The sequence below is a fragment of the Acanthochromis polyacanthus genome, chromosome 18, assembly GCF_021347895.1.
Source record: "Acanthochromis polyacanthus isolate Apoly-LR-REF ecotype Palm Island chromosome 18, KAUST_Apoly_ChrSc, whole genome shotgun sequence".
Lineage (NCBI taxonomy): Eukaryota > Metazoa > Chordata > Actinopteri > Pomacentridae > Acanthochromis > Acanthochromis polyacanthus.
The window spans coordinates 13,124,497-13,150,557 of NC_067130.1; the positions used below are offsets into that span (position 1 = coordinate 13,124,497).

At 42.8% G+C, this 26,061-nt stretch overlaps 1 protein-coding gene across 2 annotated transcripts in view; it reads right to left on the reverse strand.

Moving 5' to 3' along the window:
* LOC110959962 (proline-rich protein 36) overlaps positions 1–14,217 on the reverse strand; it is a 42,794-nt gene extending 28,577 nt beyond the window's left edge. For both annotated transcript variants that reach the window (XM_022206976.2, XM_022206975.2), the window contains exons 1-2: positions 13,635–14,217; positions 2,038–5,852 (exon numbers count right to left, since the gene is read on the reverse strand). In XM_022206976.2, the coding sequence (XP_022062668.1) occupies positions 2,038–5,003 (2,966 nt within the window). In that variant the 5' untranslated portion in view covers positions 5,004–5,852; positions 13,635–14,217. The remainder of the gene's footprint in view (positions 1–2,037; positions 5,853–13,634) is intronic.
* Between the last annotated feature and the right edge of the window lie 11,844 nt (positions 14,218–26,061).

Sequence of the window (26,061 nt, forward strand, 5' to 3'; positions counted from 1 at the left end):
ACACATCCATCCATGTGTATCGTTTTCCATCCAAGAATTTACTCGTCCCCACATCATGTACTATTTTGGTGTGATAAGGGGGGAGAAATTACTAAGCAGCTTACAATGTAGGAAGCAGATTAATTAAAGACTTGATGAGAATGGTAAAGGGTTTACACTAAGAGGCATGGAGCAGTTGAAACCACCAACATGATGACAGCCAACTGCTGATTTCTATCTGTCCCCGCCTGCTGCATACATGCATGAGGAAAGAGCTGCTGCAAAATAGGTGCAACCAAACCCCCAAAAGGCTCCCTGTGGTCTGACATGACATAAATTCTTTAGCATATTGAGAGCTGAGACTTGCATGACTGACATGTAACTTCATAAAAATAACTACAGACGCTCCTCTGCTCTCTGTCTACTGCATCCAATCTGCTGTTTCTCTTCCTTATTCTGCTTTTTTTAAGCTACTTTGTCTTGCCTTCTCCTTCTCACTAAATTTACATTGTGCTCTGTCCACACAGCTTTGTATTTACAATGCTTACAATACTGGGATTGGCTATAAATAGAGGAGCTGCATCACAGCAAAGCTTAGGCACAACAACCATCTATCTGTAATATTCACAGCACACGATGCAGGGAGGTTATTACTGCTGTGCTGTGGATATTCCCGTTTTGGTGAAGAATAATCTGCCTACAACAACCCACTTGTCTACTGCATTCCAGGAGAGAGCAGACAATCTTTCAGTGCAGAGCTGCGATCACGATATCACGTCTGCCCCTCATTTGTTTTTGTGTGGAGTGAACCAGATCCTTAGTAGAAAAATTAACTGTCTCGGAATAAAACAGCAGGCACTTAGGCTACATGCTGACATTTACTTTCCAGGTCTCCAAATAACAAACTCTAGCTCTCATAATTTACATTGTTCCACTCTTTGTTCTTCTATTTCCTTTTGTGTCTACAGTATCTATCTATCTATCTACGTATCTACGTATCTACGTATCTATCTATCTATCTATCTATCTATCTATCTATCTATCTATCTATCTATCTATCTATCTATCTATCTATCTATCTATCTATCTATCTATCTATCTATCTAATTCAATTTAATATAGTCTAAGAGAAGACTGAATGTTAAAGATTACCAGATGGCTCTCCACACTTGGCCCTGGGCTGAGAGCCGTTAGTCGTGGGTTTACAGCTCTATTAGCCTGAGGGTTCCAGTCATTTCACATTTACAACTTCAAATATGGGATAGCTCCTCTGTTGGCCCAGGGCCTTCACACTGCTTTTAAACCCAAACAAGCCCCTTTTCAAACCCTGGATTTAACCCTGGGCTATACAACACTTTTCACACTACCGTTAACGCTACTGTTGGACACCACCTTGGGCATGTGGTGCTAAAAACAATACTGTGATCCTGGGACGTCAGCCCTACTGTGTGAAATTTCCAAAACTAAATTTCCTAACCTTTCGAATGCGGTACAAACCGACCCAGAAATAGTCTAACCCAAGTTAACACTTGGTTTAATGGTTTAAAACCTCATTCTAAACCCAGAGTAGGAGTAAGGTTCTGCATGTTTGGTTAAGATCATTGTGTGTGAATTGAGGTTAGAACTGTTCTCACATCAATTAAGTAATGACGGCAGCCTTTGAGTCCAGTCAAAGCTCTGTGTATTTGAATTGTGTGCACTGAGCCAACAAAGACATTAACTTTAGACTTGGACTTTCAGGTTTCAATTTTAAACAGTCCTATTAAACAGCTCTGCAATAAAACAAAGTGAGAGCTTGCATTGAGCCTATGAGCTACCTTTTCTAAAGACTGTTTGTTAGCCCACATCTAATTAAATGCAAGCGTGAAAAGCCTTCAGACCAACTGATGTCAGCAGTTGTTTGGAAGTCAGCAGTCATAATAACAGAGTAAGCATACTATTATGTAAATGTGACAAAAGTCTGATTAGTCTCTAAACATTGTTGATTGAAACAGTTTGCAGTCGATGTGCAAGTATTACCTTTTCATTATGTAAACAGATATAAAAATTTAACCTCACCCGTCTCGCTCAGCTTCCTTCTTCTCAAGGTCTTGAATGACATCCAGCAGGACCTTGATGGTGTTCTGGCTGGTCTCCAGGACCCCTTCCAGGCTGTGGAGCTGGTTCTGCAGGCTACGAATATCATGCAGGGGTCCGTTGGGACTCAGGAGTTTTTCTGTCACCCTAGAGGGATCCAGTTTACACCTGGCCCCAGACACCAACCCTCCCAGAATTTCCTGGACCTGTCTTAGAGTGTCAGCCTGGGTGGCGGTCAGGGGCCCAGCTGTAGGCCGCTCCCCAGAAGCAGAGCAGCCTCTGGCTCCAGAGCAACCCTGCTGGTTCGACGGGAGAGCGTGTTGGCTGTTGGGAGTGTTGGGCCTGGCGTTGGCTCCTGAGCAGAGCATTTTGTGTAGTACCCCAAGCTGAGCCTGGGCTGAGCTAAGACAGCTGGGCTTAAAACAGGCCTTGGCAGGAGAGGAGGAGGAAGACTGTTTCTCTCCCTTCATCACAGCGACTGGCGGGGTCTGAGCTCTGTGCTTCAGAGAGCTGGCTCTCTCACAGAGCTTGGGTGAGTCTGTACATTTTGTATCTTCCTTTTTCTCCTTCTCCTTCTCTTTATCTTTCTCACTGGCCTTGCTGTCTGCCCTGAGCATGGGAGTTCGGATTGCAGGACCTGGCGGATCATTTCCCTTTTTTCGTGGTGTGTAGGGTGGAGGAGGTGGGGGAGGAGGTGGAAGTCGAATGCCCCTCTTATCCTGAGCGCTGTAGGGGGCCTGAGAGGGGGGAGTGTATGGCGGCGCAGCACGAAATGTGGAAGAATACAGAGGAACGACTTTAGTTGGTGTTGCACAAATTTGAGCATTTGGAAGAGTGGATGTATAGGTTTTCACAAGTGGAGGTGGAGAAGTGCAAGACTTTAGTTTTGGGACTGGGGAGGAAAAGGGCGTTAAACCTGTGTTGGCAGAAGAGGTATTTTGCAGAGCTTGACATGGGATGTTGCAATGAGATACAGTTTGTATGACAGTGGCATAAGAAGGTGCAGTCGGATTCAATCGAGGTGGATGGTGGCCAGCTGGATGTGTGGTTGTGTAATATGATATAGAGGTGCAAGACAGGGCAGTTTGAGTTACTATTGTACAGGGTGTTACACTGGCAGATGGTGTGGCATTTGATGCACCTGATGGTGGTTGATGTGTTACATTTGGGGCAGTGGATGGATGTTTGGCAGGTTCTAAAGGAGGTACAATGGGGGTGATAGTTGGGGTTGGGGTGGAACAGGTTAAGGGAGGGGATGATACCAGGTTTGAAATTGGGGAGGTGCAGTTTTGGGTGGGGCACGATGGTACAGTGGAGGGAGGACTGGAAGAGACCACAGCTGTGCTAGGGGTTGTTGGTGGAGACACAACAGTGTAATATGGGATAGGATGTTGGACAACAGTAGGTTCAGAAGTGGAGCAAGGAATGGGGAATGCTTTGGGAGGAGGTGGAGTGATGCAGACTGGCTTGGTTGGGGAGGAGCAAGGTGGTGTAGCACTGTGTTCAGGAGATTGTATTGGTGTACCTGTAGGTAGGGGAGAGGTACAGTAAGGCACAGTAGTTGTTTGGGTGGTGGGTGGGTCTTGACTTGCATCTGGGGATACAGGACTCTCAGATTGAGTTTGCTCTGAGCTGGATGATACCATCAGAGGTGGCGAAGCGGGTCTGCAAGTTTGTGTCTGCGTAGTGCAAGGTTTGTGAGACATGGGGCAGGGAGCATCTGTTTGTATTTGAGTGGTGCACTGTTCAGCATTTGGAGGTAGGGGTAGACGAGAACTAGTGGTTTGAATTTGAGTTGTGCATTTTTCGTCACTTAAAGGTGGAGACTGATGCTGATTCTCAGTTTGGCTTTGGGTGGTGCAGTACTTTGAATTTAGAGGTGGAGAAGGGGTCTCGGTTTGAACTTGAGTGGTGCAGAGTTTGGTATTTAAGGGTGATGAAGATGGACAGCGGCTCTCGGTCTGTGTGGGAGTGGTGCAGTAGTGTACTTCCTTTCCAGGATCACTTGTTGTCCTGTTTAGCCGCTTTCTCCTCCTGACCACCGAGGGGGTGCTGCTTCCCTGACGCTTAGGGCCATCTCGACAGGATACAGAGGAACAGTGGCATGGCTCAGTGTTGTGAAGGACTGAAGGGGGGCAACTGTGCCTCGAGGATTTTAACACACTAACAGCTGATTTGACGTCTGTCCTGGACACTTTAGACCTTCTTTCCACCACAGTTCGATCTCCAGGGCCAGTAGGTCCATTCTGGTCTTTTGATGCAGGCAACAACACGTGGTTGTGTGTAAGGTACTCGTCTTGAGAGTCATGTTCGTCATCCCCATCTACGCCAACTGAGTCCCCAAGGCTGTGGCTACGTGTGTGGGTGGAAGAGAGAGACTGGGGCTTTTTCAAGCATGGGGAGGTCTGGATGGCTGTGCTGGTGCTCGTACTGGACTTACGTGTCATTGGCAAGGTTAGGGAGTTAGTCTGTGGTGGTGCCCAGCATCTTCGTGTAGGACCAGGTGTCAGTGGATGAGGAGGGGCTCTGGCTAAAAACGCAGCCACCACCTCTATAGTACTTGCCATGTCCCCACGCACAGCCCCCACCACCGAGGTTTGGCCAGGAAGACTGTCGGTCTGTGGCCTATCCCTGTTAGTCCATGGCTGGGGGGACTTGCTGCTGTGCTTGCGAAGCGTATGTGGGCTGTCACAGTCTGTGATGGGCTTCTGATGGCTATTGTTTTCTCCTGTTCCACTGTTGCCGCTGCTGCTGCTGCCATCCTCCAGGTCTTTAAAGCGGACCTGGTGGGTGCGGTTGCGGCGCCGCTTAAGGCGACTCTCAATATCTGGGGAGTCTCGATTGAGCAGCACAGAGCGCACAGTCATTGTTCCTGGCAACTTGTCTGCCAAGGTGCTCTTGCCATTGGTTTGGCCTGTGAGCAAGTGGTTGGGCTCTTTGCTCACCATTTCTCCAGCCTCTCTCGCTCCCCCAACATCCACAGGCTCTGCAGGCAGTTTGATATTGTGAAGCTTTGTTGTGTTAGTACGTCAACAAGTAAAAAGATCTCTCCATTACTATATATTCATTATAACAGTGAGAGATGTATATGACTGAATGAGTCCCAGTTTCATCACAGAACAGACTGGGCAACTAAATGTCTCTTTATAGGACTGTGTATAGCTGCTCAGCTTATCTGTACACCAAGGACTTCATTTGTAACCAAGACTGTCCCCAAGAAAAGATGGATTAACATATTCACAGTTCGAGGTGTATTATTATCCAGCACAGAAAGTAAAAACTGAGTATAGATCACTGTGACAAATGCTAACCCAAAGAACCTTATGGGTCTCAACTCTTATATTTGTACAAAAATAAATATATGCAGCATCAAATATTCTTTAAAATCAGAAGGTCCATACTGTCTCATGTCATCTTAATTTGTGCACTTTTGCTCCTCAGTCCCATTTTCCTTAAACTTTCCAGGGAGATCAACTCTTGACAAGGCCAGAGAGGTCACCTGCAAATAAGTCGAGAGGATGGGAATGCAGCTTGTCCATCCTATGTGTGTCCATCACCTTGGCTCATCTACTTGGCAGCGCCTCCTTCTCCACCTGCTCCGTCCCCTGGGCCTTCGGGAGATTGGATGGTCAAAGTCCGGGATGGGCTTGCGTGCCTCCCCATAATGGCCTGTCTTTTTGAACTTTTTTTGGTGTCTCACCTTACTTCCCTTTTGATTTTATCACTTTCTGTTTCCTTCTTTTCTCGGCTCTTCTATCAGTGACTCATTCTTTCATAGCCGAAGATTGTGTGAACTCCTAAAGAGAGGAAAGAGACAAAGGGGGAAATGGAGTAAGAGACTGTAATTGTATCCATAATATGCATTTCTATTGAAACACAATGTGCTTGTTCCTCGGGATAATGAAGAAGATATAAGATAGGCAGCTATTTTGAAATGCACGAGAGCAGGGTCAGCATAGAATGGGAAAAGAAGACATCAATTCAGGAAAAATAGTGAAAGGATGGAGGTGGAAGAAGAAAAGCCACTAGGTATATCATCAGCGGTGCAGAAATAGACACTCAAAACAAGTGAAAAGAGATTGTAATCAAAGCTTATTCACATTGGCTGAAGGGGATACTTATGGTTTATGTCTATTCGATATTCCTCTCTCTCATTATTGCTAAAAGTAGCCACATTGTAGTAGCAGTAGAAGTACTGGTAGTATTCAGTATTATTCCTGTGACTGTTATCATATCCCTCATACTTGTGTGTCATACAGATTTTGCTTTTCCTCCATGTTTTAACAGTCTGTAGCCCTGTTATCAGTCCTTGATGATCTGCCATGGTGACATCCTCTCTGATTCATCTGGTCATTTTGTGACAGTCTGTCCGCCATGCTGTGGTTAGTAGTATGTTCTCGTCACTCTGATTCTCTGGTCTGTTTTTGACGATCTATGGCCTTGATATGTATATATCACTTCCATTTCCTTTCTGTGCCACTGGCAGTGAGGCGTGATCTTGTCGTTTGCCTTACACGATCTATGGATCTGTTCCTTGTTATCTCCTCGTGATAGCCTCTGACACTGACAGGCCTGGGCTAATTCTGTGTGCGAGTGTGACTGGCCGTTACTCTGCTCTCCCTATCCTCTGTGGGAGGGGTAATTAGTGACTCCTTCACAGCTCCCAGGTTATTTAGGGAGAGAGATACCCGAGGGGCTGCCACTTTTATTTACGTCCACTGTTTTCCTCGCTTTCTCTCTTTCTTTCCCTGGCTCTGAGGAGGAGGATCTTTGTCACAACCGCACCCCCCACCCCGTCAACCCCTTTAAAAACATGGCTATTAGGATTAATTATGATTAAAGTCACAGCAGATAGAGCCTGGAGGGGAAATATCAACCAAACACACTCATATATATTAATGGTTTTAGAAACAAACCACGGGATTCCTTCTCGTTTTACTTTCTTATCACTGCAGTGTACACAGATGAGCTGCTTAACTATGAATCACACAGAAGACCAAATCATTCTGGGTAATGGTACACATTTTCTCAGGTGTGGAGGAGTGAATCTTGTGCTAAGAAGACTTAAAAAACAAAAGCAAAGGTTTATCTATAGCACATCTGCCCTGATCTACACTGTCCATTTGACATTGATCGTTATTTTCTTTCTTGTTGTTCCTAGATAAAATCGTATTTCCATTCATCCTGTTTTTTCATTAATATCCCATTTCACTCCAGCCATCAGTCTTCCTACCCATCTCTGCTAAAAAGCACTCTACTTTCAATCTTCATCCTGACAAATTTTCCTCCGAGTTTCATCCACGCGTCGTAGGACCATTACCCTCACTCATTCAGTGGGGTGTCATCCTGAGCATGCCTTCTTTCTATCTTTCGTCTGGCTCTCCTCCTTTTACCTTTTCACCCTTGTGTCTTCCTTTCTTCCTCCACCACCACTCTCACTGCCGCAATCACTCCTGCTGCCTCTTTTTTTGTCCCACATCTCCTCATCTCCAGCGTTCCTCCCTCTCAGTCTGCAAACTACCCTCGGATCAAAATATATGCCGACAGTTTAATGAATCCAGACCCTCTTAATGCTGCATGGGCTCACTGCCGGGGCTGAGGCCAGCCCCTTTCCCACATGTGCCATTTCCATGTTGAGCTTTATTGGCAGACAAAAGATAAATCACCGGGCAAGAGGAGGAAGGTGTAACGGCATAATACCAGCAAGGGTCATAAGTCTTTGGGGTTATTATTTAAGATTTACTATAGCTTCCTTGCTACCTGCCTACGTCTCGGGGAGGGTTTTACCGTAAATATAGGCTTCTATTCTCTTTCCTGTGTGTGTGTGATGATAATGTTAAGGTCACATCTGATCTTCATGTGCGCTAAGCCGTGCTGACTCTAAGAAACCTATCTGATGCATTCAAAATACAAGAAGTCAAGACTCCGGTTGTGCAGATCTAATAATATTCCAAGCCTGATTCTTTTGGGGATGTCGAGAATTGCATCCACGCCAATAACACACCTTTGGGTCTCACTGCGCTGAGGAGGTGGAAGGTGCTGCGGATTGAATTGTTATGTAAAGGCATGTCAGATCGGATTGTCTAGGCACGCTTAAATTTGTCAGACAGCACTGGGATGAAGAGGAGGCAGAACGAGGAAGAGGAAGGAGAGGAGGTAGACATGCTTGGTTATATTTAGAGATGCTATGATACACATAGCAAACGGAGAGGAGTAGGAATGTGAATAAGTAGGAGGGAGAAGAGGCGGAGGGAGACAGACAGGCAGAGGTAGGGGGACAGGGAGCAAAGCAGGAGGGAACAACCCCTGGCAGCAGAGGAAATGTCATGGTTAGGGTTCAGTGAAGTGGTAAATCAGGAGCATCAGCGTGTCAGGGCATTTAAGGGGGAACTGGAGAGGAACTAAGAAAAGCTATATGATCAGTCATTGGCCCTGTGAGCACAAGGAGGGTAAGAGTTATACCTGCGCACTGTCAGAGGAATTTACAACACAGTCAGCTCACAGAATGGATGCAAAGTGCGTGAGCCATTGTGCTGTTTGCATTCTTGTCTAAAGAGATCTCAAATTCAAGAACAGCACCTTGGGAGTTGCCTTTAGATGACTATTTTGTTAGGTAAGCATTGTGTGCAGCACAGCACAGCAACATCTCAAACTGGGAGATGTTTCATTTTATTTGATACAATAAAACCAGCAAGCGTATTAAAAAATGCACATGTAAGCCTATAAAAGTCTTTGTTGGCACAAAGACCAGATCCACATGCATAAGCAATCCTAAAGCAAGAATAAAAAAACAGAACAGCCTAGAATTATACAGCTTTCACAAATTCTGATTAGAAACAAGGGAATAGGTAACTTACAGCCTGTAAGTGAAGCAAGCGAATGCATCGTCTTTACTGGTATGGAAAATAAGGCTTCTTTACTGTTGATACTCAAAGCAGGAAACAGTGTTCGTGATGTAGCTTCCCCCTGACTGATGAAATCTTAAGCTCGATCATGCTTAACGGCAAATTAAATTATACAAACAAACACAAATTCAATTACGGTGAATTCATTATATATCTGAGGCAACACAGCGAACACAACCATTGTCATTCCTGTCAGACACTTGTGTAATAGCATCAAGATGTACATGTAGGTTTTGTTTGTTTACGGCTGCGTACCGGCATCCAATTTGACCAGTTAATGTCACAGCGAGCCATATTTCAGCAGGCACTAGCTCCAGCAGAAGCTTTGTAAAATGGACTCTTCTTTTATTTCCTCTCATCCAAATAAAGTTTGTGCCCAAGTGGTAGTTTCCACATCTGAGTGATGAAGCATTTGGCCTCTAGATGCCAAATGCTTTACAAAAAATTGTACACAAGCTGCTATTCAACTAACTGCAAAGTTGTCAGCTAATAAGTTAATCACCGACTATTTTGGTAATTGATTCATCAATTTGAACAATTTTCTGAACAAAAAAAGTGTAATAAATTCTCTGATTGCAGCTTCTTAAATTTGGATACTTTCTGGTTCCTTTACTCCTCTATGATAGTAAATAAAATATCTTTGGCTTGTAGACAAGCAAGACATTTTATATTTTTCACCATTCTCTGATATTATATAGACCAAACCACAAATTGATTTATTGAAAAAGGATCCACTGATTAATCGACACTGAAGAAAATTGTTAGCTGCTGTACACAAAGTTGACCTCAGTGCAATAATCTCTTGTTTTAAGAATCACCATCAGTTGTTAGAGAACTGTAAACTAGCTTCTCTGTTAAATGCACAGTGTTTATCCATCAAGCAAGAACTGAGCACAGTGCCATTTGTCTGTCTGTTTGTCTGTCAGAGGGGTTATGCAAAAACTAACAGGCCAAACGTCATGGAATTTTGTGCAGAGGTGGAACACGGCCAGAAGGAAAACCCCTAGAAATTTTGGTGGATTGCTTTACTTAAAATTGTGAGCTAGGGCATTGGCCTTGGGAAAGGACTTCTAGTTTAATCTTGCAGCTCTTGTCATGAAAAATAGAAGGGAAGTTAGCAACGAATTGGTGAACAAAAGGAAGCATTAAGTGAATACTGAACAAATTCAGAACTGAGTATTTCCCACTGGAGGCTGCACAGCTAGAAGATCCTTGATTTGTGTCCTGACCTGGGATTTTTCTACACTGACAGTCATTAAAAACTTTGAGACCATATTTTTCAACATAATATTTATTTTGAAGCCCGAAACTGGATTTTCTTCATATGAATCATTTGTTTAGCATATTGGCATACAGAAACAAAAATCTCAAGTTTCAAGAATGATTTCAAAGTAAAGAATTTCACAAAAGAAAACGGCACCTGCCAAACACAAAGTCACAACAGTCAATATCGAGTATGGCCTCCATTTGCTTCCATGCAGGCAGCAATCCGTCGGCGCATGCTTTGGACCAGGCTTCTGATTGTGGGTTGGGAACAGCCATATGCCTGGCTACATCAGTGTAGCTCAAACCGGCCTCCACCATACCCAGTGCCCGGAGACGTTATTCATGTGATAGACGCAGCATGATGCTGTTCACTGGACTAACAATGGTGGCCTTTTTTGGGCCTTTATATAGGCCTTCAAAACCCATTCTCAAATTGTGCAGATACTCACTGAGTATTGCTTGGTGTGTATTTGGTTCACTTTTGCAAAGTGACCAACCCATGTGCAATGAATCATGACAAAATGACAACTCATCATTATCTCAACTACCAGGGCACTAGATCATCAGTAAATCCACAATGAATAATTACAACCCCCCTACAAGTAGAATTCTGCGTACATTTCTACCTCAAAGTTTCTATTGACTGTCAGTATACATGGAGTTTGCATGATCTCCCTGTGCATGTGTGGGTTTTCTCCGGGTTCTCCAGCTTACTCGTACAGTCCAGAAACATGCCAAGGAATTGGTGATTCTGAATTGTCCATAGGTGTGAATGTGAGTGTTATTGTTTGTCTCTATATGTAGCCCTGTGACATAAGTAGCCTCTCCTTTCACCCTAAATCAGTTAGGATAGGCTCCAGCTCCCCCATGACCCTAATGAAGATTAAGTGGTGCATAGGTAATAAATAGATATTTCCTTTTGGTGTAAGAGGAAATTGTAAAAAACAAATGAAAAAAACACTACTATTATTTAGGTAGCTGGATATGACAATTGCAAATGAATGCTAATGTTGCTAAGATTAATTAAAAGAATATAATATGTCAGAGTTGTGTTTGCGTCTTGCCTCTGCTGCCCCCAGGTGGCAAGAAAAACGCTCTCACAGTTTACTAAAAGGTTCAAACCAGACACTCCTATTTCCTTTTCTCCTGAAGTTCCCTTTTTATATATATTTATTTGAACAGGTACTGAAAAGAAAACACCTACAATGTCTTAACTTGGAGATATTCCATAGTGGGTTGTTTTAGGATACAGTCACATAAATTACTCTCTGATTTTCTGCCAGATGTTTAAAAACATCTCAACAGTAATATAAAACTGCAGTGTCTTATTGTGCATGAGTTCATTATAATTCTCTGCACGGTATACTCTGCACAGGTCAGATAGCAAATACATCTTCCACTCCTATCATCACTTTAAAAGTCACATAAACGCGCATAAATGTTTGCATGCAAAGTCACCGGGCGGCTTATTACTAAATAGGACATAGCGGCCACCCTACTTGTTCCAGTTTCCTTCGAGAATGCCTGGATTACTTCGAACTTTTCGAGTGTGAGTGCCAGAAATGATTTGTTCCATCTGTCCTCTTTTGACCAAAATCCTCTGCCTAATGTGAAATCCCTATATATAGGCCAATGGATTGTGATAAGCATACTTAGCCAACTGTGGGCAAATTTGAGGATGTTTTGGTGCCTGTGAAAGAAAGCCAGAGTAAACATTGTTTTCTTTATTGCGCTCATTCTGCTGCCTGATTGTCTTGTTTCACAGGCTGGCTGCTTCGTTTATGCTCGAGCTTTTGTGTGTCTCTTTTCCCACTGCCACGCGTTTCAGAGAAGTTGAATTTTCCTACGGACTCTGTGGGAACTGTCAGTTGCAGAATAGAACAGGTGACCAGAATGACATGTCCAGCTCACAGCAGCATGCTACATGTACGGTATGTACAGCACAGCCTACTCCCTGGGGGTTATTCTCTGCTGCAATGCCCCTGTCCAGACTAATGTCCCAAGAATACATCATAACATGTTTCCTATAAAGCCAAGCATGCTGTCAGTCCACGGAGAACACCTGGCCAGCAGACAGACGGCTTCTCCAAGTGTGGAGAAAGTAAATGAAAGTAAAGGAATAAGGGAGGAGTACATTAACTTCTGTTGAGCACAGAGAGAAAATGAAATGGTGATGGATGGCAGATTTATAAGCAAAGTGAGAAAAGAAGTGCTAGACGGGGGAAAAAAAGCTGGGAGATGGAGATAGCTGACCCCTTAAAAGATACGCTGATGAGATAAGATGAAAGGGAAAGATACAGTAGTGTGGAGCAGAAGGAGTGAGAGAACAAGAGGGAAGACTTGTGCGACGACAGACAGGATTAACAGCACAGCATTTCTTCCACACAGCGATTGTGTGTGCGTGCAAATGGGCTTCAGTGCACGAGGGTGTGTGTGATGATGGTGTGCATGCATGAGAGAGTGCATGCGCGAGTAAATGTGTCATGTGTTTCCTGAGAGACTTGAACATATGTGCAAAATTTAGCACACAATTTCTCCGAAGTGTGTGATCATAATGGGGAAGCATGTTAATAGTAATGAAATGCTTTGAGAATTTCACAGTGTGTGTGAAATTGACATGCAGGGAGAACGGCACGCGCTGGATCCTGCTTAGAAACACACACACACACACAAAGAGATCCATACAAATGGAATTCCCTCACTCAGTGCCTCCTCCTCCTCAAACTTTCTGCGTACACCCCCCAACCACCACACACACACACACACACACACACACACACACACATACACACACACACAGTCCTGCTCATGACAAATATGCAATGAAAGCACGCTGCTGGAATCTGCAAAGCTACATCACTGACAGACCAATCTAAGCTCCTCACTCTTTAAAGCTTCTCATAAAGCTGCACAATCTCAGAAAATAACTCCCACACCTGCAGTAAAGCAAATCCCAGTATCCAAACACACACACACACATACACACACTCACACACACGTACAATCCAATTTCACTAGATTTCACACACGCAAACAAGCACGGACACACTGTGAGTACATGAACACACCCCCCACTGTCAGAATAAATACATGTACATGCACACATGAGCGCACCTGACAAACACATAAGCAAAATGTATGCATGCACGTGTGTGCACGCATGCAAGGGCAACACACTGGCTTTCTTTTCACCAGCAGAATGCAAAGAGCCCAAACAAAACAATAAGTGGCACGCTCTACTAATGTCCACTGCACAAAATAAAAACAGACACTTGTATGTTGCTTTTTAATCTGTCCTCCTCTCTGAATTTTGCTCACTTCCTCATCTCTATGGTGATGCTCAGAGGAGGCTGCCGGGGAGATTGCTGTACTATCTTCCATCAGGACACAGAACTGAGTCACACATACCACATCTCTCTCTTCCTGTTTCCCTCTGTGTTGTCTCTTTCTCCCACAAGCGCTCGCTCCTCGTCTCTGCTATTCCTTCACGTTGCTTCCTCCCGCTCTTCCATCCCTCTGACGTTCATGTTTGCTTTTATTCCCACCTCTCTGTCACTGCTGCTCGGTGAGCCTCACACCGTTTCCTTTCCTCTGTGTAGAGTCCATCTGCTCCTCTGCCTTTTTTCCTCTCCTCCTCGCCGCCCTCTCCTCTCTGGTTGTGTCTTCTTCTATCTCACCCTCCTCTTCTCCCGTGCATTCATGCCTTTCACGTGGGAACCTTTTTATCCATCCCTCACAGCTCTGAGCTCCGCTGTGCCTACCTAGTTGTCTGAGCGTTTGTGCTGTGAGTGGAAGTGAAAGGACAGGAGGGGGAGCAAGAAGACAAGAGTGAGCAAACAGGCAGTTATCCTCTCAGATGCTCCTCTCAGTTCTCCCAGTCTTGTGCCTTCCTCCTCTCTCCCCCTTTCTCTCTGCATCTCTCCATCATGACCTCCTCTCCGTGTCGCCATGCAAGCCCCTGTATCCTTGTAAGCAAAAGGAGGGAGGGAGGGAGGGAGGAAGTGAGTGATGGGGGGGTAGAGGAGTGTGGGACGGAGAGTGGGAGGCAAGGGGAGGTGGAGCTAGTGAGTCGGTCTAATTAAAAAGCAGAGTATGTACAGCTGCAGAGAGCGAAGAGGGAGATGGCGAGGGGAGGAGAGGGGAGGAGAGAGGGGAGCAAAGTGATCCAGGGGGCGGAACCGAGGGGACAGAGAGGGAAGAGGCAGTCAGTGGGGGGTGCAAATGAAGGGAGCACGGGGTGTTTAGGAGGGGTGGTGGCGGGAGAGAGCAGCCAGCGGTGTGAGGTGGGAAGAAGGAAAGAGCTGACAGGACACCAAGGTCAGCTGGAGAGGAATGCAGAAAGGTCAGGCATGGAGGGAGGCAGAGAGAAGGGGGGGGAGAGAAGGAGGGAGAAGGAGATAGGAACAGACAGGTAGAATTATTCTACAGATATCTCCCATACGAGCGGGGGCAGAGCCGGGGAACCGTGACCAGCAGGATAATAGAGACACATGGACAATGGCCCTCTGAAGCAGAGGCAGATCCATAGTCATCGAAGGTTAAACCGCTCCAGTGTTTTCAGGCCGCTGTGGATTACCGTGCGCAAGTGTTGTGCATGCAAATCACAAGGCAAAGCACCACTCTGTATTAAATGTATGAAGTTTGGAGGATTTTTTTTTCTCTTGTTGGTGTCCGTGGACCCCACCATCACTGTACTGGGCTGTTGTCACCTGAGGCTAGGTAGTAGAAACCACTCTACACAGCAGAGATGGAGAGATAAAGTCTACACCTAAACGCCTCGAGGGCTGAGACATCTCATCCCATTTTATCAGCTCTGATCACTTATCTTGTCCCATCTCCTCTCTCTCTATCAGCCTTACGTCCCACTGAATCCTGTTTTTATATCTCTTAGATGTTCTACTTTTACGCTTTCAGACTCAATTTCTTAGAATTAAATGAATTTCAAATACAGTTTCATGGAAAGAGCACAATTACTCTGATTGCATTTGTGGTAATAGGAGCTGAATGGACTGGACATCCACTGCAACACTGATACATAATGACATATAATATACAGATGAATGTGGAGTCAGGCCTTTCAGCTACATGCACAACTATGTATTCTCTACATGTATTTTACTTCCTGTTGTACACAGTGGTCAACACAAATAAAGGTTTTGACCATCAAAGAATCTACAGATCTATGAGGCTACACTAAGGCATGTCTTTGTGCTTTGTCTACATGCTAATATGCACAAATTGACAATGTGATCATGTAGGTATCATGTTTATTATCTTAGTTTAGTGTGCTTACATGCAATCATGTGTCTCTTCTCTACCTACTCAGCAACAAACAGCAGAAAGACATATATCACAGCTAGGTGGTGAACACAGTTGAGCATTTAGCCCTGATTTCCCTGAGCAATTGGTGGAGACCAAACCCAGAGTTAAAAGACCTACATTCGCCACAAACAAAGGTAAATGATTGTTTCTGTTGCCCCCAAGTGGCCCAAAAATGGACAACTTGCAGATTTAAGTAAAAGTCACAATACCAGACTATGAACATATGCCATTAAAAGCAACTGGTTTGAAGTTCTCCAACAATAGACAACAGATAACCACAACATTGCATCATCTTATCTTGCATATTAACTGACACATGCTTTGGGCGCACATTCTGCAAAGTACCCCACATCAGTAATAGTAGCAGATCCACAAGCCTATTGCAAAATGTTGTCTAGATAATAAAACCTGGAATCCAATAAAACCTGGAATCCATATAAATCTGCAACACAGACTTACATGAAGACCATTAGCTGTCTTGGATTTGCTTTGTGCTCTGTCCAGATACTCTAACTCAGGATCAGGCCCCAGGATTGGCGCCTACAGCTGGACTGACGCAGAGTGACGCATGGGTTGAAGGGGTGTTCAGGGTCAGGCGCCGCAACGAGAGCTTTGCTTTGCACGACTGCTGCCACTTTGACGTCTGCGAGAGTTGAAAGACCAGTCATGTTAGAATTAGCACGTCTGTGGCTGTTGGAGACTGTCAACATGGTGAAGCAGCAGATGGAGCAGTGGAGGATAATGACAGGAGGACAGACTGCGAGAGGCGTCTAAACAGGCAGAGCAGCCTACCGGCTACAGAGAAGACCTTGAGTTTACAGACAACAAAGAGCTTCAGCTGGCACTGTTTTAGGTGGTGTTTAGTGTGTTGTCCATTATGTTTAGATGACGTTCGAAGATCTGCACCGTGTCAACTGTTCCACCGTGGGTTGTAGTTGAGTTGTTGCGAGGATGAAACCATTTTGGGAGACCTGAACAGCAGTTCTTTATAGCTTTAGAGACTTTAAAGCACATGCACAGCAGTTGTCGACAGACTGCTTTTTGAAATGAAACAGAAATGAGGATGCTGATAGACCACAGTAGATTTATACAGCTAATGTTATTGGACTTCTAACTAGATAGAAAAACTGACTGTTTAAGACTTGATAGTTTTAGAACATAACGAATACCTGGATCTTTGAAGCACAAAACACAAACATGGTCTTGGTCCTGACTGAGGTTCACAACATCGGATCAGTTCTCATTAAATATCCATCCATTCTCTATACACCGCTTTCTCCTCACTAGGGTCGCAGGGGGTGCTGGAGCCTATCCCAGCTGACTCGGGCGAAGGCAGGGGACACCCTGGACAGGTCACCAGTCTGTCGCAGGGCTACATATACAGGCAAACAATCACACTCACATTCACGCCTATTTAGAGTTATCAATTAACCTCAGCATATTTTTGGACTGTGGGAGGAAGCCGGAGTGCCCACGCATGCACTGGGAGAACATGCAAACTCCATGCAGAAAGATCCCGGGCCAGGATTTGAACCTGGGATCTTCTTTCTGCAAGGCAAAAGTGCTAACCACGAGGCTACTGTGCATCCCTCTCATTAAATATGATACAGATATTCATGTTCCTCACAAAAATATTTGGAACTACTTGCATAATTCCCCGAAGGGCCATCATAAGGTTAAAATTTCAATTTGTTCAATACTTTGGTTTATGAACAAATACCTGCAAAAGAAGTGAAACTTTCATCAGCATCAGCAGTGTTTTGTATCTAGAGCTAAATGGCAAATATTGATATGTTAGCATCAACTAATATGACAACTGTGGTAAACTATGTCAAAATAGTAAATAATAATTATGACAGCATTGGTAAACTATACCTAAATTGTTAACTAATTAAATAAATAAACCTGTTACACATCACTTTATTAACATGTTGCCATGCTTGTGTTAGTCTGTCTTTCAAAGCACCAGTGCACAGCTGAGAATGTAAACCAAAATCTAAACGCACCCATCCTACTTTTAATGACCTTAACTCATAGACTGACCTTCGCCATCTTGCTCTCTTGAAACCAAATGTAGAAAGTGAGGGATCGATCGAACACAAGAAAACTACGCACACCGATACAGTAGTGGCCTGTCACTTCCAAAGTAGCCCCCATCTTAAAACGGACCTCACTTTATTTCACTCTGAATAGAACTGTAATGTACACCATGCAATGCTGAAGACTTGAAACTGTAAGGAAAATGTTCATGGAGGTAACAAATCAAGTGCGCAGTAGGGTCATATTCTCTTAGCTTTCTACAGAATTGGAGACCGGAGGAGTCGCCCCCTGTTGGTTGTGAAAGAATGTGGATTTAAGGCACTACTGGGTTGGGTTTACTTTTCCGACCTGTGCATCCATATTTTAAATATAGATGTACAGGCTTACATCCATATTTTATATACAGTCTATGGTTTACTGACAATAAATCCATTCGTTTTGCTGGAAATGCATCAGTCGCCATTCACTCAAGCTTTCACTGTTCGCAAAAGTTAATTCAGCTTCAGTGTTGCTTCATGTGCATCTGATGTTTGCTTTTCACATAAGTCCAAGCATCTGCATAAACATTCAAATATTAATATTTTTGTTTTTATATGTAACCACAAAAATGATTCTGGAGGCAGCTGTGTTTTTTCCCCATGTTTTGCATTAAACACAAGGAGACAAAAAATTTAATGCTGACTTCTCACCTCTGAGGTACATCAACCGCATCATTAGTACAGCTTCACAATGCTGATAGCTGATCGTGTAACTGTGAATTCTCACTCTACAAATCAACAACATGTGATTTGCTGTGTGTATAGCACACATTGCAAATCCCTTTGTTTCTCCATTCACTTCTCCCTCTCTTTCTCCAGCTTTGTGTTTTTGTCACCATGCTCTTGGGTAAGCCGAGGGACTGTAATTATTTATCAAACGAATCCGAAGGCTCTCTGCATACACCCAATCAGATCTTGTTTTCACAGTTCCTACAGAGCCACCAAAAGAGCACCACGAGTTTCCCCTGGCACTCATTAATCAGCCTCTGTGTCTGCTTGGATACAAAAAAAGTGAATTTTAAGCAGATCTTATAATGTAACACTTGGATCAAGTCATCAATCACAGCCTAATACAAGGTTGCAGGCTAGGGGACATGTCTAATGGTGATATCTAACTGTGGCCATTACCTGAAAAGGTTTTATTATTTTGCTATCTCAGTTCCAAGCATGATGGATGAACGAGGTGGCCAGTCATTTGCCGGACCTGAGTACAGCTGGCATCTCCCTCTTTGATCTGAGCGGGGCCCAGGACATTGTCAAAGATCTTAAGTTCCTTTGATGGATGAGGGAACTTTTCTGGCTTTTTTTCTGGGCCAAATAATGACTTTCTCTGTCTGTCCCCTTGTCTCGAAACAAGGCTGGAGGTCAGGGGAGAAATGCTGCTTGGCACCATAATAAATGAGCGAGAAGACAGTCTGTGAAAGTAGAGAGCTTTCTGGCTGCCGCGACGTACCAGAAGGCACGAACAATACATTGCATCATTCTTAATGCTTGCTGTTCTTGTCGAACTTCAAATAAGTCTTAGAAAGTGATTTACAAAACACTTTAGAGGCTCTAAACCAGTTGTACTTCAATCGGTGTTGAGCTATACAGCATATGGCAGCTCTAGTTTTAATGCTAGTAAATAAAATTGCCTCAGGACATGGTGCTTTGTAATAGTTCTTTCCACCAGGTGGTGATGTTGTTCACAAAGTGTTGGGCAATGTTGCATTACAGCACACTTTCCAAATGATCCAGCAAACATCTATTTCCCTCAAATGTTGTTTACTCATTTGACCCTCAAGGCTTCTGTGATTATTGAATTGTTAATTATTAGCAAGAGTCACAATAAGCGGGTAAACACATTGACGATGATGAGCAGTGTTTTTGCATGAGAGCATCGTGTGTGCATCCTCCTTTGTTAGGTCTCTCTTTGCTCTTGGCTACATGAAGGAAATCCAGCGCTGAGCCTGTGCACTGCTGATGTCACTGATGCTGAACGTCTTAAAGAAATGTCACAGAAATAGATGAATCACTGGCCGCAGGGCTCATTCGATACAAGCAGAGAAATCTGAAGCGCGTTCTTCATCTAATTCATTAGCATGTGTTTAAATATAGCGCCGAGTTCTCACATGTTCCAGGTACATGATGCTGATAAAGTGATGATGCAGCAACCATGAACATCCTGATCTGCTTTGGTCCATTTCATTTGATGTTTTTAAGGCACACATCAAAGGGTATTCTCCAGCCTGCGCAGCTTGACAAAGATTAAAAAGGGAGAACTTTTGAAATATTTTCAAGAGTTTGGCAGTAACATTATCCTAAAACCAATAATTTTATCACAGTAAGCGTTTCTGTTTTTCATATAATAAATGTGTGTGGCATAATTTGTCTTCTGAAGAGACAAATCTCAGAGCAGCAGCCCATGAGAAAAAGCTTTAATTAGGAAATTTTGCATGGAGTAGAAAGGTGAAATCTTCATTTAGTACGATTAATTTGGTTTGCAATGGATGTTACAGTGCATATATAGTCGGACCACCTTCAATTATGGCTGTGTTGTCTAATTTACCGTAGAAGAATACAAATAAAAGTCAAAGAACTCTGTGTGCAATTCCTTTCAGGTTCTGTACCATTCATTAAAGACAGCAGGAGATGTAATGGTTTCCCTTAAAGGATCAGCATGTAGGATTTAGGAAGACCTATAAGCAGAAATGGAATATAGTATTTGTAATTATGTATTATTGAGTGTATAATCACCTGCAACTAAGACTCTTTGAGCTTTCATTAGCTAAGAATGAGTGCTTCATATTTACATACGGAGCGGATCCTCTTCCACAAAGCCTACAATGGAGACAATGTTGTCTCCACAGTAACCCAGAAAGGACAAATCACTGGGTCTACATTTTCACGTTGAAGTGGCAGCCATTGTAAGTTCTCTGATACTCTTGGAAACGGAGATGTGAGGGATGTTTTTTTTAATCTGCGACCCCACCACTAGATGCCACTAAATGCTACATGCTGGTCCTTTAATGGAAAAGGCTTTAGTTAGAGTGAGGACAACGTTCATTTTAGGTTTGCTGCTGGTTATATGACTTTAATAACAGTTATTTATTAAAACAGGATATGGGTTAGGGTTAGGGTATGTACAGTTCGAACACAAATGATACCATTTGGTGCAGCATAACAGATTACAACACTAACAGTAACCCTTGTGTTGTCCTGCGGGTCAAAATTGATCCGTTTTAAAGTTTGAAAATGTGGGGAAAAAATATATTTTCACTGTGAAACTTCTGATGTCCACATTTTCAACATTTTTGGGAAATCTTTGACCATCTTTTGGTGGAATAAAAGATATGTAAAAAAATGTTTCTTAAGAACATTCACATAAAAATCACTTTTATGTGAATGTTCTTAAAGAAAATATTAGAAGTTTTACTGATATATATGTAATCACTTTAGATATTTTTAGGAATTTTGGAAGATTTTTAATAATTTTTTGAAAATATTTACAAGAATTTTCTTGCTAAATTTGAGGGATGTTTTAAAAATAAAACTTTTAAGGGAAACTTTTAGGGAATTATTGGAATTTTCTTCCTGAAGGTTTTGCAAATTTTCAGAAATTTGGGGGAATTTCTTTGCAGAATTTTTGGATTTTTTCAGACAAGGAAACAATATTTTTTGGTGCCTGTAAATGAGAACAACAGGAGGGTTAAAATCACTGACAGGGAAGGTGTACAACATTGATTGACTTTTTGACAATGCAATATTGTGTATTACAACGTTCACGTTGATGTTTAACACGCACCACCTACCTAAACATTGTTGCAGATGACTATACCACAAATACTGCCCAGGAATGAGTATCTGGTATCATGAAAAGGTGTAGTTTAAACACACACTTGGAGTCACATGATGTGCCTGTCATTGCATGCTATGTAGAGGTGACAAACGACCTGACAATATCATTTTAACACAGCAAAATGACAAACTTAACGGCTTTAAAAGCATAGAAATGACTCGCAAAATGTAACAGAAGTGTGTTTCCATGATATCGCATAGCAGGAACAGCTCAAGGAACACGACAAAGAGCCCAAAATGTTGACCTGGCCTCTAAACTCTCCAAATCCAATCGAATCGAGCATCTGTGGGGTGCACCAGAACAAGGTCGATCTGTAAAGACCCTACACTGCAACCCAACAGGATCCAAAGCATCTGAAGACAATGTCAAAGTGCCAGACACTCAAGGACTCCCACAAAGTTCAGCTGGTCTGAGGTGTTTTGGTGGTACAAGGACGACTTGCACATTATTAGGCAGGGGGTTTTAATGCTGTGACTGATTGATGTAAAGCTTCAAATTAATGTGCATCATCCTTTGTTACAGACAAACAAGCAAGCAAGCAAGCAAGACCATGCAGCTGAAAACAATACCTTCCGGAAAACGCAGTTTTGCTGGGCGGTAAAAACACACATTAACAGACAGGACGGAATAGTATTGCAGGAAAACATTATACAGACAAGAACAGACAGGACAAAACTACAGCCAACAGCACATCACAAATGTATGCTTGTAAAAATAAATACAACTCATGTAGACCGTAGGATCGAATATCAAAGTCAGTGAGTGCAGAGTTGAGCAGCTTTTGCAGACTTTTTGAGTTGGATTTGAAAGTGCTGATAGATCTGCAGCCCCTCACAGGCAGCCCGGCTGTTCCATTGATTTACAGAGAAAGCTGACTACCCAAATGCAGCGCAGAGAAACGGTATGATACAATCTCATACAGAGGATATTCTGGAGGATCTGAGAGAATATACTGAGTGAGTGTACGCAGGCTGACGTAAAGGGGAAGGGGTCAAGCTCTATGAAGATTTAATAAGGCAGCGCTGAACATTCGGTAAGCTCTTCTGATCAATGGATTATTTAAAAAACAAGAAAGAAAAAACTGGTGACCGTCCAAACAAAGTAGAGCAACCGTATGGACTGTTAGGTTTCATAGTGCACAACAATGCTAACATTGTAAATGTAAATGTGTTAAGTGCCGAAACTCTGATCTCAAGGTGACATTTATCTACTAAACCACTTTCGATGATGCAAATGTTGTTTGATGAAAAACACATTTATAACGTGCGCATTCTTAAAACCATTTATTACATAAATGGGGAACTTGTGTTGCTTCTTTGTACAGAGTCAGTGAGATTGATGCCATTCTTGAGTCTAGATCAGGGGTGGACAAACATTTTGGCTCAGGGGCCACATTGACATTCAACAGACGGGCCAGACCAGCATCAGATGGTTGGAGATTGTGCAAACTGATATGAATTACATGTTAAAGACATTACTGACAAAGTAAAGCATACTCACATTCAGTTTCAGTGGGAACAGAGTTATTGGTCACCCTTTTCTGCCAGTGCATCAAAGTCTGGTGTCAATTTGGTTGTGGCAATTCCCAGGATGGATCTGAGGTGTGCTTTGTTGATGTTCATCACGCTAAAAGTCTGCTCACACACGTAGTTAGATCCGGACAACACCAGCATCCTCCATGGCTTCACTTAGTGAAGTGTAAAAGTCATTCAGTTTAAGGGAGTTGAACTTCTCCTTTAAGACAGAGTCACTTTGAAGATCGATCAGTTCCAACCGCAACTCCTGAGATGTCGTTTCTGGGTCTTGTGACAAGGGACATGATACCAGCTGAAGTGTCTTGTTATTTTTTTCAAAATCAGAGAACCCACAGCAGAATTCTCTGTGTAGGTCTTCTAGTGATTCCTTATATTTCATCACATGTCCACTGGCCTCTGTCAGCGGCGCCAATGTAGGGAAATGAGCCAAGGATTTTTTTGACATTTGCCTTGAGAATAAAGCATAGACTGTATATATAGTGGACGTAGCATCTGGCTCCAGAATTGAAGCCCACCCGGAAGTGTCAAAAACTTGCAATATCACGCCGTCCGCTAGGGTTGGCTCCAAAAAGCTTTTTCTCCATAGACCCCAATTCATTTTTGGAAAAAATCTAATTTGATAGACTGATTTTCTACAGCTCAGGATTTTTTTCCTGTTAGTTTTCATGGTCAAAATGAGAGATCAGGTGGCCGATCTTAAAATAAATCAATACTGAATTTTAAATAAATCGTTAAAGTTGGCTGAGTCAGGGGACGTGGCTATACTTGATAGACAGCAACAGAAGCCTCTGCGGTAAAATGTGGGTGGGATAAGAGAGTCCTCAGCCAATCCTGCCCCTCGTTGCTCTCCGGTCCAGCCTGTTTGATGACGCTTTTTACATCACTGGCTCCAAAAAATCCAAAACGGCGACCAGGAAGTAGCAAAATCCGGGCTTCATTTTCTCGGCTTTGAAACCAACGGGTGACGTCACGGTTAGTTCACGCCTGGAATAAAGTCAGTTTGGCTTTGAAGGCTGTCACATTTGTGTACATTTCGTGCACAAATTGATCTTTCCCTTGCAGCTTCAAGTTCAGTCCACGGCAAAAGCAATATCACAGCCAATCTCTGTCGTGCAGCTCAGGAAAAGCATCGGGTTTCCGATTGCGCCTTTGAGCTCCCACACTCGCCGACATACGTTCCCCAAACTTAACCAGCGGACATGAGAGTGGTAAAGCAAGTCCTGGTGATCAACATCAGTTTCTTCAAGAAACTTAATGAACTGACGATGCTGAACACAGATATCTATGATGGTAACCCTCTCGCTCGTATAAAGTAGAAGAAGAGAAAATAAACCAACAAAGGTCACTTGTGTTTGGAGAGCGCCATCTAATGGGGTCAACAGAAACGTCAGGTACTGCAGGAAAAGGCCAAATGAATGTGATCTTTATTGTAATTTCGTCAATTCTAATATTGACAAAATTATTTCACGGCACAGCATCACTGTAACTATGACAACAAGTGAACACTACGTCAGCTGCCTGCTGACGATCAAAAAAAATTAATTAAATTGTGGGGGTGTTTCCGAGTCCCGTAGCACTCAGAGTACTACGCTGTCTGAGTGCTTTTCTTGTTTATCATTATAATTAATTAAGAAAGTTGTTTCATATGTGTAAATGTGCACAACTCTCTTTGTTTTGGAGACAGGTGTCTAATAAACTCAGAGGAAATACTCCTACGAACAGCTGGAAGCAAAATACTGAACTTTAAATTCTGGTAATATTTCATAAAAAGTACAGATTATATTCATCATTGATGTCTTATTAATCTGACCTGTTAAAGTCTTCATGGTAGTACAGCTTTCTCTCTTTGATGTTTTGGGACCAATATTGATGCTGAAATGTGGAAAATGTCCTTGCCAAATTACTTTACACAACTTAAAGTGTCCTTCTTTGTGTTCAAAGTGATACAGAAATGTTACTACATCTGACCAAGTGAGACATTCAATGGGATTTTTACCAAAAGGTTCCAAAACAGGAGTGCCTGCAATAAATCAGCTTAAAAAAACATGACAGAAAGTGTTCATTACTGAATTTCAAAGATGCAAGGTAGATTTTTGGACAAACCCCAGCTTGTGGTTTCAGCCTGTTTCCAATCTTTATGCTAAGCCAATCAACTTCAGGCTATATTAAAAAAGACATGAAAATGGGATCAAACATCTTGTTTCACTCTGTAAAAATGTCAGTATCTTCTTTTAATGATGAAAGTTTGCAAACAGCTAAAAGGCAGAGTTAGAAAAACAAAGAGACGAGAACAATCAACACAAGATACAACACAGAAATCCCCACACTGATCCCAGTCCTGAGGAAGTCCTCTGGCATTAACTATCAGTGCCGGAAATTAAAACAGGGGTCAAAAATATTGTCATTACACTATTCATATCCACTCCTTGTCTGCTTTAATATTAATATAAGAATATATATAAAAATAATATTAAAAGTATATTACAGGAAGGTCACTGAGTCCCTTTTGAATAAAGTGACTGATATTAACATTTCTTTTGTTTTTGTTTTGTTCGACATAATAAAGCTCCACAGGGCAAACTTGCGCTATAGCAAACCTAAATTAAAATTAGAAAAGCAATATCTTTGATGGATGCGTGACACTGGAAATGGGTCACAGTGGATTTGGTATGGTAGGAGGCTTTGGACATTATTGTAACAAGATACTGACATGAGATCAGTTCAGGTGCAGCTGTTAACCAACAGCAGCAGTTAAGAGTTGCAGTAAACCTACAAAATGTTGCTTACAGAGATGCAAAATGGATGAAAATGATGCAATAATGCCTGCGTGGGAAGAAAGGAGGCGCCTTTTTACATGTCTGTGCCCGGGGTCCCACTGTCTTCTAATCCATGCGTGAATCCAACAAATAAACCGCTCCACTGTAGAGTTAATGCAATATAAACAGGGAATTTGGAGGGATGTTCCCAGAACCAAGAAAGTTGTTCTTAACCATTTCATTTTGCTCGGAAAAAGTCCCAAAGTTAAATATGTTGCACAGTCATAAATTGCATTGCAACGTACT